Source organism: Epinephelus lanceolatus, chromosome 21 (genome assembly GCF_041903045.1).
Source record: "Epinephelus lanceolatus isolate andai-2023 chromosome 21, ASM4190304v1, whole genome shotgun sequence".
Lineage (NCBI taxonomy): Eukaryota > Metazoa > Chordata > Actinopteri > Perciformes > Serranidae > Epinephelus > Epinephelus lanceolatus.
The window spans coordinates 4602667-4619150 of record NC_135754.1 but is presented as its reverse complement, the minus strand read 5'-3'; the positions used below and the strand labels follow the sequence as shown (position 1 = coordinate 4619150).

Sequence of the window (16484 nt, the reverse complement as noted above, 5' to 3'; positions counted from 1 at the left end):
CCCCTCCTTGCGTCAGCAGCAGTTAAAATGTCGGCTGTGTAGCTCGTCCTCTGCTCCGCTTTCTCTCCCTTTTGGCCATCTGTCTTTTCTTACCACAAGAAGAAACCACACTCTCTCGCTCTTGTTGTCTCTCCCTCCCCCCGCCCCCTCCTCTTGCTGCCTTTTTTTTTCTTTTTTTACCCTCGTCATCCTTTCTTGTCTTTCTTCCTGCCTCTCCCCTGCTCGCTGGATCAAAGCTAGTTTTGTCAAGTGTTTTTCTTCAGAGCCATTGCTCGTTGACGTTGCTTGGAGACGGAGGGAAGAGGTAATGTTACAGTTTTATAACGTCTGCTGTTGCTCAAATCGCTGCTGTTCTTCATCGACTTGAGTTTGATCCACGAGGCTGAAGTAACAAACTGCCTGGGAACCATGCACATTTCCCAGAATAGACTGAACGGTCGTTCTAATGGGTTCTTGATGTCGACATGTATGTGCGTGTTACTGTGTGTATGTGCTTTTGTGTGTGTTAGTGGAGTGTGTAGCCTGTAGCAGTCTCTGAAGATGCTGTTAGCATTATAATCTAGCTGCTAATAACGTACCTCTTTACCATATAGCTACTACAACTAATCTTTACCACAGGTTTGTCAAAATCTAGCTTGGAATACTTTGCAATGTTTGTTACAGAGCAGATGGCGTCATCAGAGCTTTTCCAAAAGCAATGTAATACTCAAACACAAAAATCTAAATTCAAGACCTCAAGTATAATAATGCTCCAGGATTCTAGTTAATCCATTTGTTTTTTTTCCAAACTTCGCTTCAGTTGTTGCTATGTTTAGTTGTTGATGTGTTTTTATGTAACTTTTCCATTACCCTGTGCTACCTAATCTTTCACAAACTGATCTGGAATCACAAGTCAAAGTGTGATTTGATGCGTAGGAGACACTTTTATCTTCTGTCTATGGTGGAAAAATATTTCATGTCTCTTAGTACATGGTGTATTTGCGGATGTCTGATTCATAATCATACAGTATATTGCTCAGTCCCAAATATGGCTCACATTTTACGGTTTCTAATAGTTTTGATCCACAGTACCGATTTGATTTTTCATTAAGATGTCATCAGCTTTGAGAATTCATACACCAATCCATGACCTGTATAGCTAATATATTTGCGTAACTTAGTCCTGCTTAATACAGACTTTAAAGGGACATTCCACTGATTTGACTTGGGGAAAGTCGGTTTACTTGTCACAAGTAGTACTACTCAGCCAACAGTTGTATAATGTCTCCTTTTTCTCTGGATGAGCTTTAACAAGAATGCAAAATCAAACGTGATGATGTCATCAAGGCCGTCCTGGATTAGACTTGATACTTCAATTTTTTAACGGAAAGTCTGGCCAACTGTGGGCTTGGAGTTTGAATGATGTCTGTGTGTATAGAGAGGGCAGAGTCTAATACTGTGCTCCAGGAATGAGTTAGCATTTTGCACTCCCATTTCCCTCACCTTGAAGTCAGTTGTGTTTTTTTTTTGTTTTTTTTTTTTAAGATATTTTTTAGGGCATTTTAGCCTTTAATTGATAGGACAGTCAAGTGTGAAGGGGGAGAGAGAGAGGGAGTGACATGCAGCAAAGGGCCACAGGCTGGAGTCGAACCTGGGCCGCCGCGGCAACAGCCTTGTACATGGGGTGCCTGCTCTATACACTAAGCCACCAACGCCCCAGGCAGTCGTGTTTTTTGAATGGGGTTTTGGTTAGACGCCTGAAAAAAGATCTGTGGTTCACACAAGCTTAAGAGTCTTTACGTCTCTTTAAAATAATGGTTGTCAACAAGTAGCTAAATGAGAGTACAGAACATCACGCCAAACACGGCTTTATAGCTTTGTTGTCCTGGCGTCAAAGTCATGCCTAACGTTAGCTTTTTTATTTCTGGTGATTGCATTTAGGCTTCAAATATCATAAAAGTGGTGTTCATTTGTAAAGATTATCTTACTGAACAAAACATGAAAGTGTCATAAACTTTTGTTCGTTACAGAGCTTATTTTCTGTGATAATCCAAAATCCAATGCAAAAATCTCACCAGCTTTTTGAAGAGGTAGCCAGGGTGATGTGAACTTAAGTGTTTGCTCACAATAAAATGTCATCCTTGCAGCACTCTGTGAAAGATGACGTTTAGTTGCATTATGGGAAGTGTAGGATCCAATGTTTTTGGAGCCAAACTGACAAAGTTTAGGATATCATGACCTATACTGCTTCACTTTTGACCTTTTTCTTTTTTTAAAAAAATCTTTCTCCTTTAAGTCCCACAGTTTTGTTGAAGTGCCATACTGAATCAGTGGAGTGCCCTTCAAACTGTGCTCAGACTACAGGAGTTGTGGGCTGATTTAGCCACGATTATGAAGGAATCTGGTCTGAGACCTTGGTCAATACTGATGTTCGGCCCAGATTATCTGGTAATGTGAGGGGTAACAGGTCCAGTCTTAGCCCTCCCAAACTGCTAGCAGGCTTATCAAGGTCACACCGATAATTTCAAATGTACTCGATATTTAGGATTTAAAATCTGGATGATTATGCGAGTATTTTCGCAAAAGCCAATGAGAGAGACAAGTCTACAATGAGACAGAAGTAAATGAGAGGATTTTCACAAGCTAACGTCAGTGTGAAGCAGCTGATGGTGTTACCAGGCAACGGTTAAATGTTAGCCCATGAGGCTAACGATAGCCAAGGCAATTCAAAGCAGGCTCTTTGACCCCATTTGCAGTATAACTGGAGCTGCGATGTTGGAAGGTTACAGCTGACTAGAAATAAAGGGATGGTGTCCACTCAGGTTGCTCTTTGAGTGTCCTTTTTTTAGCTGCCTTGGATGCGCTCAGCCTAACAGGACTTCATTGGAACACTCAGTTGGCTGGCTGCTGATATACAGTAGATTGTTTGCATATAGAGAGCATATTTGTTTATGGTCTTTTATTATGGACTTTTTCAGTAATTACAGAATTATAATTCTCACCTATACCTTTCAGGTTTTGTACAAAAATATTCCAACCCAAGGCCAATAGCGGACACCTCAGTGAGTAGAGTAGATTTCAGTGCACTTGTGTTTTACCCCAATGCTATAATGTGATATGAGGCTGTAACTTTTCATTTTTAAACCCCTTGACATTAGCTAGCATGCTTCTGTTGACAGACATTAAAAACTGACTCACCTCCAGTTCTGATTAAAGAACAGAAAACCTGTATTGACAGTGTCTCCCTAACCATGTTATCATCCATACTCATTTAGCTTTCTGCTTTAGTTTTTTTTCCACACTGCAAAGCTTTATTAACATTACAGCAAGTTGTCGCACCATAACAGACTTCTTTTGTTTACATTCGCTTCCCCATGAGATCACATGACAGGAGCATTCAAGTTCCCTCTGGCACAATAGTCTTATTAATATCATGTAGTGTGTGATGGGCCATTATTTTCAAATCTTGTAGTGTGTGCATGTTTGAGATTAGAGAGAAGAACATCTGTGAAGTTTCTCCTTATGCGTGTGATGCAACCTGATTTCAAAATCGGTTAGGATTTTAAAACTCCTGTAGTCTGGGACCAGCTTTAATGAGCTTTTGAAAATGCACCTCTAGCCATATCCCTCACAAGATGACATAATTAACTGATTAGATAATAATATCATCTTGTTATTCAAATGTTACATTCATATAGCAGTGGGTAATGTAGACACTCTGAATTGTATTGTATTTTGATTTAATTTGCAACTCTTGGGTAGAAACATATCTTCTTTATCACATTGAGTGGGAAAGCTCCACCTATTCAGCAAGTTTTGTTATGAGTGTTCAGAAAACATTTCACACCCCTGGAGTCTAAAATTCCAAATTTAATCTGTCGTATGTTAAGATGATAATGACAGCAAAAACTAATTCAAATAAGTACCGTGGCACTCGTGTTGCAGTTTGTCTGCTTATGTACTTAAATGTGTGTACATATATATATATATATATATATATATATATATATATATATATATATATACAGTACAGGCCAAAAGTTTGGACACACCTTCTCATTCAATGCGTTTTCTTTATTTTCATGACTATTTACATTGTAGATTCTCACTGAAGGCATCAAAACTATGAATGAACACATGTGGAGTTATGTACTTAACAAAAAAAGGTGAAATAACTGAAAATATGTTTTATATTCTAGTTTCTTCAAAATAGCCACCCTTTGCTCTGATTACTGCTTTGCACACTCTTGGCATTCTCTCCATGAGCTTCAAGAGGTAGTCACCTGAAATGGTTTCCACTTCACAGGTGTGCCTTATCAGGGTTAATTAGTGGAATTTCTTGCTTTATCAATGGGGTTGGGACCATCAGTTGTGTTGTGCAGAAGTCAGGTTAATACACAGCCGACAGCCCTATTGGACAACTGTTGAAATTCATATTATGGCAAGAACCAATCAGCTAACTAAAGAAAAACGAGTGGCCATCATTACTTTAAGAAATGAAGGTCAGTCAGTCCGGAAAATTGCAAAAACTTTAAATGTGTCCCCAAGTGGAGTCGCAAAAACCATCAAGCGCTACAACGAAACTGGCACACATGAGGACCGACCCAGGAAAGGAAGACCAAGAGTCACCTCTGCTTCTGAGGATAAGTTCATCCGAGTCACCAGCCTCAGAAATAGCAAGTTAACAGCAGCTCAGATCAGAGACCAGATGAATGCCACACAGAGTTCTAGCAGCAGACCCATCTCTAGAACAACTGTTAAGAGGAGACTGCGCGAATCAGGCCTTCATGGTCAAATAGCTGCTAGGAAACCACTGCTAAGGAGAGGCAACAAGCAGAAGAGATTTGTTTGGGCCAAGAAACACAAGGAATGGACATTAGACCAGTGGAAATCTGTGCTTTGGTCTGATGAGTCCAAATTTGAGATCTTTGGTTCCAACCGCCGTGTCTTTGTGAGACGCAGAAAAGGTGAACGGATGGATTCCACATGCCTGGTTCCCACTGTGAAGCATGGAGGAGGAGGTGTGATGGTGTGGGGGTGTTTTGCTGGTGACACTGTTGGGGATTTATTCAAAATTGAAGGCACACTGAACCAGCATGGCTACCACAGCATCCTGCAGCGACATGCCATCCCATCCGGTTTGCGTTTAGTTGGACCATCATTTATTTTTCAACAGGACAATGACCCCAAACACACCTCCAGGCTGTGTAAGGGCTATTTGACCAAGAAGGAGAGTGATGGAGTGCTGCGGCAGATGACCTGGCCTCCACAGTCACCGGACCTGAACCCAATCGAGATGGTTTGGGGTGAGCTGGACCGCAGAGTGAAGGCAAAGGGGCCAACAAGTGCTAAACACCTCTGGGAACTCCTTCAAGACTGTTGGAAAACCATTTCAGGTGACTACCTCTTGAAGCTCATGGAGAGAATGCCAAGAGTGTGCAAAGCAGTAATCAGAGCAAAAGGTGGCTATTTTGAAGAAACTAGAATATAAAACATGTTTTCAGTTATTTCACCTTTTTTTGTTAAGTACATAACTCCACATGTGTTCATTCATAGTTTTGATGCCTTCAGTGAGAATCTACAATGTAAATAGTCATGAAAATAAAGAAAACGCATTGAATGAGAAGGTGTGTCCAAACTTTTGGCCAGTACTGTATATATATATATATACACACATACATATATATATATATATATATATATATATATATATATATAGATAGATATATATAGATAGATATATATAGATAGATATAGATATATATACACATATATACACATATACATATATATATATATATATATATAGAGAGAGAGAGAGAGAGAGAGATAGATAGATAGATATACAGGGCAAAGACAAAATTAAAGAAAATCACAAGCAAAAGGAAAAAAGACAAATGGGCTAAGGCACCTTTGCATACATTTCTACAGCTGTGGGTTATAATATGTGTTAGTTGACTTACTCCATCTGTCAGTTAGATTCCTCTGATTTACTTTCAGGTTGTAATCTCAGATCCTCTTTGTTGATATTGTTTGACAGATGTCATGACTTTCTGGAATGTTCCCTTCACACAGTATTTAATGTCTTTATGATTAATACACTTGCCATGTTGGAACAGATGGGCCATCTTGTTTGCAGCTCTGTTTGTTGCCTTATTAGTAGCTGACTCATTCTGCTATTTGGTATTGAACATAACAAGACTTAGCTTTTTAGTAACTTTTCATTGGGACAAAGTTCAAACTGAAAGCCTTTTCTAATGTTCAGTCTGTAAGACTCGGTTGTAGAGGTTTTTACCCAGTGCTGTTCCTGCGTGCTGCCAGCGGCAGTGGTTGATTGGAGTAGAACTCCAGATGCCTGGCCTGTAGACTAGACTAACTTACGGGTGGTGGAGTGGCACAGAGGAAAAACACTTAGCCACCTGCTTGATGGAGGGCCTAGCAGAGGCAGGAACATTATTTCTATTCATCCTTCTGTTATGTGCCATTTATCCCACACCCCCTGCAGCACATACTGAGCCACTGTTGTCAGACACTTAAGACCGGGCAGGAAATTAAATGCCATTCTTTGAAACAGTGCCTTTGTTGTGGTTTGTCGTGTTTAATTGATTAATAATTGATAATAATTTGTTAATTGTGGTTGAATGAATTGATTTTGTTTGCCTTAAACGTGTGTGTGTGTGTGTGTGTGTCTGTGTCTGTGTGTGTGTGTGTGTGTGTGTGTGTGTGTGTGCGTGCGTGCGAGCGCCTTGAAAAGAAGCTGTTGTACTATGACCCACTTAGAGAACAGTATTCTCAGTGCAGCACGACACATCCTACAAATCCTCCACCATTTTTGACACTTTTTGCTGGTAATGAAAAAAATATGTAAAACGACATAAATGATTAAACGTCAAAGGAAATGCTCCTGTATAAAATCATTCTGAGTCGTTCTCTGTAACATCTGGCAGCTGTCATCAGGAAACAACATTAGGTCTGAACAGTGTTTTGTAGCATCATGAACATGAATCCAAAGACTAGATCACTCAGATACAGACAATGAGAGGACACTTGATATGACGATTAAATACAAATGCTGATCTGTTTGAAAAGAATGAAGCCTTTTACTTTAGTTTAGGAGTAGAATTTTTACATCTTAGCCCTCATCTAAACCCCAGTCACACCAGAGTAGCAAAGCTGGTCTTGCCTGTCGACGGTCCATGTGACCCAGCCCCTGACCTGGATTGAACATATATCAGAGGAAGTGAAACTTAACTTTTATTTCCTAATTCTTCAATGTAATCGTGGAGTTAACCAGTGAACTACACACACACAAATGTTTCCTGTATGAAAGATATGAGAGATGACAAATGTTGTAAAATCTATTTACCACTATTTTGATAAATGATTAATCTTTTAAGTCATTTATTGTGCAGAAATGCCAAACATTCTCTGGCTCCAGCTTCCTGAACATTTTACTCATGTTTGAATTGAATCTCTTTAGGTTTTGAACTGTTGGACATTTGCTAGACCAAACAATAAATTGATTAATTGGGAAAAAATTTACATAATAATCCTTATTTTTTGCAGCCATAGACAGTAAACAAATAATGGACATAGCCACATGTTACTATGGATCCCACTTTATTTCTCGGCAGTCCCACCCTACCGTGCTGTAGTAAGCTAGTACTAGCCCTAACCACGACCTCTTTGCCCTAAACCTAACTGTTGATTTGATCCCACATCGACTCGATGAGTACTAGCCAATCACGGCATAGTGGGGTAGGACTTGTCCAGAAATGCAGTGGGTCCATAATTACACTGCAGCCACTGTGAAATCACCAACTGGTTTTGAAGCTTAGAGTCTGGCATTTTGGCCATTGCCATATTGTTGTTTTTTTTTGTAGCCAGAAGTGACCATGTTTTGTTGAGAGGGTGTCGCTGGTGGAGGAGCGAGGGGTAGATCTAACTGAGAGTCCATGAACACTATCAGCAGGCAGCTCCGCTCTTAATTATGCGTAACTGTAAGCCTTAATAAAATGTAAAGGAGTGAGTTTTGTAAAAATGTAGCCCCTGCACAGCTGTCATGAATGATGAAATGAGCTATACAGACCAAAACTGTTTTTTGCACCAGACTGTAAACATGTTTATTTCTGCTGTAATGGCGTGTATTTCCGCTTTGAGTTGAAGTTTTTTCAACTCGAGGAGTTCAGAGCGCTCCAGCCAAACCGCCAGGCTCTTAGAGCGCAGAAATGTGAGGTACGTTGCAAGGCAAAAACAGCAAGCAAAGAGCTTCATTCTAATTGAAAACTCTTATAAAAATCCACCTCCAGCTGCCTAAACGCTTTCTGTGTGATTAGGGCCTTACTTCACACTCCTGTTCAACAATCACCCCATCAATGGAACAGCAGTCTACAGCAGACCTATGTCCCTCTATAACAGCAGGATACATGGAGTCCTTTCTTAATCATAACATATAATAGCACAGAACTTGTGCAGAGAGAAAGAGTTCTTGTGTTGCAATATGGCAAAGTATTTTATCTAAAAATCGACCCCACATATGAGAGTAAATAGTTGATCATTATCATTGTTATTTTCCCTTTGCAAAATGGATTATCAGCTTCTCTAAATCCAGCTCTTTGAGCAGCTCTGTTCATCTGGTTGCTGTCGCTCAACACCTTTCTGCTTTCACTTGTTTAAGCTGGTTCTTTGCTGTCGTCGGTCACCATCCACCTGAATTTGTACAAGTGTTTTTCTTGTTGTCCTGCTTGGTTGATGCCACAACAAATGATCACTGTGCTGATGTTTTTGTAGACCAGACCAACTCCTAGCCTACAGCAAAATACTGACCCTGCATCTGTGTGAATGAAGCCAACTACATACATGTTTCAGGGAGCTGACACCCCACTCCTTACTGATAAATAAACCACCACCTTATATTCTTCTCAAAATACTCCTCTATATCCTGCTGGGTGCGCTACCTAATCTTTTGTCTTATCTGATTATGTAATTCAAAACTTTGTTACATCCTGGGTGAGCACCCAGTGTACCCTGATGGTAGATTGCATGTCAGATGACACCAAGCAGGAGAGAGAGAGAGCTTCCCATGTCTCTTGTCTAATTAAAAAAATAAACCTTCCTGTGGTGCTATGTTTATGTATATCCAGGCTGATTTACGCATATAACTCTCTGGCTCTGTCTTTGTCTCTTCACCTGTGTCTGACCTTCATCAGATAATAGCCCTTTGGATGACGAAGGTGTGTGGGGGGGGGGGGGGCTCCATGAGCTCCATCATCACCTCTTCATCTCCTTTACATTCTGCTGCACTTTTCTTTATCAATTATTCACCACACACACAGACACACACTCACACACACAGGACAGAAGAGGCTGTGTTGTGTTTTCATCGAGACTGATCTGCTTTTTCAGAGTGGTGTCATTTTCTCATGTCTGTCCCCTTCTGATGTTATCCCAGCCTTGTGTGTGTAAATATGCTTAGTTATTATGTCTTTGGTTCTCTTGCTAGTTTGCTCTTGTTTCCGTGTAGGTCCACTGGTTTTAATGTGTTTTATGTACTGACAGTAAGTGAATGTGTCTCTCCCGCTGCCTGTCTGGAAATACGTGGTGACAGAATGCTTTTTCCTGGCACGCTGGCAGATGTGACCCAATTGCGGTTGAGTGGGGTGTGTGTGTGTGTATGTGTGTGTGTCTGTGTCTGTGTGTGTCTGTGTGTCATTTTAGAGGGGATGGAGGAACAGTCATGTCCTTTCAGCTTGAGGGAGATAGGAATCAGAGCAGGGATCCACAGATGGGAACCATGCTCCATGTTTGAAGCTGTCGAGTTAAGAAGTTAAAAATGAAACATGTTAAATTCAGTCATGGGAAGTCATAGTTTCACCTCCCCTGACATGTTTCTGTGGACCTGGATGACAGTAGGTTTAGCAGCTTCCCTTAACACGATTGACATTCATGTACCTAAACTAACTTTCTGCTGTGCTGCTACATGTAGTCTTTTTTGTAGTCTTTTTTTTTAGCTATCAAAATTAGCCAAAGGCTGCTATTGACTTTGTTTTTTATTTGATTGATATTTCACATTAAACACATAACCAGTTGGTTTCCAAAGATGGAAATTGGAGGACTCAGACCAAAGCGATGACTGCTACAGTATGTATGAGTTGAAGTAGCCAGTACACAGTAAAGCCAGCCATGCTATAACTAATTACTGAAAATCTGAGTGAGTTTCCATTGTTTTTTCATGTTGACATCAAACCTAACAGAAGAAAGACCTGTACAGTTGAGCATTTAAGTTCATTTTTAGCCCTTGGAAGCAAGTGTTGCACTGAAAGGGAAACAGTTAACTAATAGTTTCATCACACAAGTTTCATTCGTAGCTGTTGTCGAGCTTTCGACCAAATCACATGATCTTCCACAAGAGATCGGATTTCGTGGAAATGGGAATTTGATCCTCTACAATTGTTTAACAACTGGGCAAACTCTGTCTTTTGAGGAGGATCATGTGATAGAAGTTAAAGTTGCCAAGACTTTTTTCATCAACCTCTGTTTCCAAGGTCAGCAATATTTTCAAGCTTGACTTTGAAATCGTAGTATGACAAAAACAAATCTCAACTCATGGTCTACTTACTAGCTGTTTTTCAAAACTTTCACTTATGTCTTACAGACTACATCAGTGGATGGAGGCAAATGGTAAACAGAAGAATTTTGCACAGATTTTGCCTTCATCTGCTGTGGAAGACATGAGAGATATAAAATCCTTGAATTGGGATTATTTTGTCAGTTACTACAGTAAAGTTGAGCCTACTCCTGATTGAGATGACGTCTTTACTAAATCATTGGATTTAAGGGATGCACGATACTAGATTTATTGCCGATATCTGATATGCCTTAATAAAACAACCCATTTGGCCGATAATTAATACCGATATCAATATATATTCCCCACCCACCTAATTTTAGTGATCATCAAGTCATTCTATGGTGGAATTAACATCAGATTATGCATTCATACTCTCATAGTGATGGCCCACCAGCAGATGGAGACATGAAATAGAATGCTTTACAATATATGTGATATTCATTGTGCAAAATAAGAAAAAGCATGTTAGCTGATTCTAATAGTTCAATTTAAAGCCGATATTGGCTGATACCGATGACATACCAATATCATCAGCATGTTGGCCTATTACAATATTTCATCTTAAAGCCAATATCAGCCAATACCAGTAACATGTATATATTATCGTGCATCCCTACTGAAGTTGTATTTTGGATGTATAATTCCATATGACAAATAAATGATCGATTGATTGATTGATTGATTGATTGATTGAAGTACTCAAGGTCGGCTTTCTTCGCAGCTTTTAACCATGCTTGCTTCATAAGCAAAATTTGGACTAAACAATTTTTAGTCCTTTAAAAACAGACATCCCGTGGACAGCCACGGAAGATTGTTGTTTGCATGATCCTGTTTAAAATAGTGTTGCACGATTTGAGAAAAAATGCGTGATTGCGATTTGAATGGACGATATCGTGATTTGCGATTGCGATTACAATATAATAAACAAATGGTATCATGAGTCTTCTCACTTGATTCAGTGTTTCCCCTACATTATATCAGGGGGGCACTGACCTGACCTGACATAGTTATTGTTATGGACAGTGTAAATGACCATCAACAGACTGCTGTTACACACAGTCAAACACGCTGCTCGCACAGCAGCGCAGCACGGCACCATACACACACTCAGTTGGCTGTATTGCGTTCAGGCATTGTCACATGAATGACAAATTCCAGCAAGTGAATAGGCCGTAACACAACACAGCAGCATGTCAGGTGGGCCGAGCCCGAGCAAAATTGCTCAGGTTTTCATTTGTTATTATATAGTTATGGAGTCCGTGATTTCCCTGTGTCTCTTTGAGGTCTTGTTGTATGGTGTGACACTAACAAATGTTTGCGTAATTGTGCTTGGTTGATTTATGAGGCTCTGGCGGCTTTCAGTTGTCTGTTTGTCTTTAATGTTACTTGGCTTGGTGTTCTCTCACATGCATTCTTCCTACTTTTCTCTGTGCTGTCTCAAGTGCTAATATAGATTGGTCGTGTTGCCACGGGACGTGGCGACTTTAACTAAAATCAAATCAATCTAAACTTCAAAAAACATTATAGCCGGAACATGTATTCTTGTTGCAGCAGAAGGCTAAGGCTTCTGTATTCCCTGTCATCACATAATACGGTGGTAATGTCACTGTACTATGTTACATGTGGTGCAAAACCACGCAAACATCATGGTGGTGCCAGAGGAATGAATAACGGACCTATCAAAATGTCTTTGCACTCTGCTCATATATTTGAGCATATACTGTATTTTAGAAACTAAATAATGTATATAGTTCATAAAACTTGTTAAAGAAATATATTTTAGATCAATATGTTTTTTGTTTTTATTTTGTAACATCTGATGGAAAAAAAACTTTTTTTTAAATGACACAATTTTAATATTTTTATCAATTATTTCAGTTTATTGACTTACAACCTTTTAGCCTAGGTTGTACAGAATTAAGTGATATAAAGCATTTGAAGATAGGTCAAGAGAGCACAAGAGAGCTCAAAGGGTCAGTAAAACTTTTGTTAAAAGCTAATAAGCGGGCCTCATTTCATTTAAGGCCTGCATAAGTAATAATCTGATTGGTGAGCAGAGACAAAACTGCAAATATCATTGTCTGCTGGAACTGTGATATTTATCAGGTAATGTAAAAACTCCATGTACCCAGAGCATTTCATTGGCTGCTCAGTGTATGCCAAATAAAACATGAGGCCCTCAAAACAGCCACACAGCTGAAAACTGCTTCAGACTCATTCAGACCAACTTAGAGCATGTCCAGTGTGATAGCCCTATAGTTTGGATCTGGTGTCGGGTTTGATGTTCCATAGACACATGTACTACCATGTTTAGATCTACAAATATGTGTTTCAACAGAGTTGAGTCATTCTTTTAACCCAAGGTCTGTTATGCATCCTTTACAGAGCTTAACCAGCTTATTATGTCTGCAGTGGTTGTCACGGTAACAAGTCTACTTCATGTGCTCTGTAATAACATGCTGGAAACCTTTCCAAGGTCCCTCTATCATATCAGGTACAATGGAGACTCCCACCTTCTCTGATGGCTCCTCACGCAGAATATGTGCACTGTCACTTTCAATTCATTTAATTTATTGTGTACAAGGCTAATAAGTATGCACAAGTTGGTGTGTAAAATTTTCATCGAAACCATAAACTATTAGATTGTCTGTTAGACTTTTATCTTGCATATTTTGAGTCCAGTGCCTGTAATGTGTTTGCACATGTCAACACAATCAGACCAAAAATAGGTTTGTGTGAAAATAAAAGCAGGGGGCTGAAGATGAATTGCTAAACCACTGCACAGAGGTTTATGCTAATATCACATAGGATTTAACAACTCTGAAAAGTAAACATTGCAGTAATTCATTTTACCTTTTAACTGGGAGGTAAGCATTTGAAACACAGTGTTCATGTTACAGAGTAATCTACTAGGAGCAGCGCCTTACTTGCCTGGAAACCAAAACCAATCTGCAATCTCATGTTTTATTTGCTCTTGCAGAAACCTCTGATCGGCCTCCGTTATGGACAGATTTCCTGATACCTGACACATTTCGGGCCAATCACAACAATTTATCTGATATAGGGCATTTCAAACAATGACTGTACAGACGAGCGATAGAGATGGCTGCAGCTGATGTTGAACTTTCTGTTAAAGCCACTATTGCATCACTTTTGAATAAGCTGAACGCCATATTTTTTCTAAAAGAAGAACAATCAGCGCATATAAATTTCTCTTGAAATGAATGATTCGTTTGCCGTACTTCTTACGAGATTTGTCAAAAGTTTAATAAACCAACTCACAGTATAGCAGCTCATCTCTTCACTATGTAGTCCGTTTAAATTTTTTTCTGTCACTCAGGCACTTTGCGCGAAGTTCCTCCCCAATGTGCTGTGATTGGCCATCTACACCAACATGCAAGAATGCATGATAATCGGCACGTTGAGCCTTATCTAAGTAAATGTGGTGGCTGTGTCTATTTACACACACACAGACTGTAAAAATAATGGACATAGCTACCATGACGTCACCCAGTGGTTTTGAAGTCTCGAGTTCAGCATTTTGGCCGTCACAATCCTGTCTTTTTTTTTGTTTGTTTGTTTGGTTTTATTTTTTGTTAAGCCAGAGGTGACCATTTTTGGGTGAAGGCTGGTGCCAAGAAGGAGTAAAGGGGGAATTAGATTCATAGATTGTGGTGACACCTCAAAGACAGCCTGTCACTCAAAGCATCCCATCCTTAATTACGCATAACTTTAAACCTTAATAAAATGTAAGCGGATGAGTTACATAAAAATTCACCCCCCATACAGTTGTCAAGAATGCAGAAATTAGTTATAGAGTCCAAAATCATTTTTTGTCCCAGGCTGTAAATATGTTATATCTGCTGAAGTTGTCCAGTTTAACATGGGGGTCTATGGGGACTGACTGCCCAGACTCAAGTGGCCATTAGAGGAACTGCAGTTTTTGGCACTTGTGTGTTGGCTTCATTTTTCAGCCTTGGAGATTGCTGCTTGTTTACACGGCTACAGTCTGTCTGAATGCAGCCTTATCCTGGTTTTTAAAGTCCTGGATATAAAGGCTGAAGTATTTAGATGCTGGGATGCTGTGGCGTGTCAGCACCTTGTACAAGTTTCTGATTCATGTCTGCTATCTGCGTTATAAATTTATGTGGTAATAAGTCAGTGTGTTGATAGTAATGCAATGGTAGTCAACATGCTAAGATAAAAGTGAGTGGTAATGTGATGGATAAATTTGATTATTGCTTTTGTGCTCTCTTGCTCAAGATCTGAAGGAGACCCAAGTTAGTTATGAGTCAGTCAATCAATCAATCAATCAATCAATCAACCACTCATTTATTCCCCACATAGAATTTATAAAAAAGTACAGTCCAGTGAAAGGTGATCCCATAAGCTCGTTAAACTATGCTTTTTAATTTAGTCCTTTTTTGTGTCTTCTTACATTGTTGGCTGCTGCTTCACAATTGTCCATGTTTCCAGATGGGTCTGGTAAAAAATGGTTTCTGGTTGTGAAATGATTTAACTGTCCACATCATCTGACCAAAACTAATGTTTCTGTGTACACATATTCACTGTCAGTTCAGTGCTCTAATGAGGTCAAGACTCTGCCTACTGCTAAAGGGACAAAAATGACATTTGCAGTTTTAAATAAATATGAATAATTTCCAAAATAATGGCCAGTGATGTTGGCTGCTGGCTGCATTCTGCCAGTGGAGGCTGGCAGTGTTATATGTACTGTACAGACAGACAGAAATAGAGCTGCACACATACAGATACACACACTATCATGTTTTGCTTGCAAATGTGCTCCTGCCTCTCTCTCTCTCTCTCTCTCTCTCTCTCTCTCTCTCTCTCTCTCTCTCTCTCTCTCTCTCTCTCTCTATCTGTGTGTGTGTGTGTGTGTGTGTGTGTGTGTGCAAAGGGAAGGGGGGGTCACAATGATCATGTTTCTCACCTCTAATCTCTCATCTCTCTATCAGACTGACCTTGTTATGTAACCATAAATCACAGCAGCACCAAGTCCTGCTACACATACATAGACACAAACAGGCACATGTCTACCGCTGCCTCTCATCTCTCGCTGCATTTAATCCCTTTTTTTTTTTTTGACTGACTGATATTAGGGACTAAAATAGAAAATAAAAAAATGATGTGATAGTCAACAAACCGTAAGACATCCTCTCCACAATAATGAATATAGCCTGTTTATATTGCATTGGATAAAAAGAGGAAATCTGGAAGTCAGTGCAGCTCGGTCTCTGTCTTGTATGTGCAGTAACAGCTGAGCTCAGGCTGCAGGCTGTCAGACATCACCAGAGTGTGTGTGCACGCGTATGTGTAAAAGGGGTGACATCAAAGTGGGATGTACTGCCTTTGAACTGTCAGACTTCCTCTAGTTATTAATTTATTCATCACTCTGGAGCTATCCCTCTTTCCCCCTGCTCCGTCTCTTTCTCCTCCATCCCTCATTTCATCATGTCTCCGCTTGTGCTTTTTCTTTCTTTTTCTGCTTCCTCTGCCTCATTTCTCTCACATTTGGTTTATCATGTTTTGCCATGCAGAACTGGTGCTCCAAATGGATTCTGATGTGATGTTTGGATCAAATTCCTCATAGAAATGAGTTGTCCTACTGATATATCAATGTTATTGTGTTGTTGTTTCTGTGCTGTTGTTGACAGTGTTTTGTGTTTTTGTGTGTGCAGGCATTTAAGCCAGTGGTGGGAAAGAGCCTGTTGTCATCAGTAACAGCAGTGGAATTTTTGTTAGACCGACAGCTGGACTTCCTGTCTGACCATTCAACCTTCCAACCATACCAGGTAATAACCACACTCACTAATACACTGAATGATGCTTAAGCCATTGGAATTAGCTTGCTGTG

At 39.8% G+C, this 16484-nt stretch overlaps 1 protein-coding gene across 3 annotated transcripts in view; it reads left to right on the top strand.

Annotated features, from left to right (window-relative positions):
* jmjd1cb (jumonji domain containing 1Cb) overlaps positions 1-16484 on the top strand; it is a 192800-nt gene that overhangs the window by 110317 nt on the left and 65999 nt on the right. For 2 of the 3 annotated variants that reach the window (XM_033611862.2, XM_033611861.2), the window contains exon 3: positions 16309-16422. In XM_033611862.2, the coding sequence (XP_033467753.2) occupies positions 16309-16422 (114 nt within the window). Of the gene's footprint in view, positions 1-8; positions 305-16308; positions 16423-16484 lie in introns of those variants that run through there. The other variant, XM_033611863.2, reaches the window with a different exon arrangement.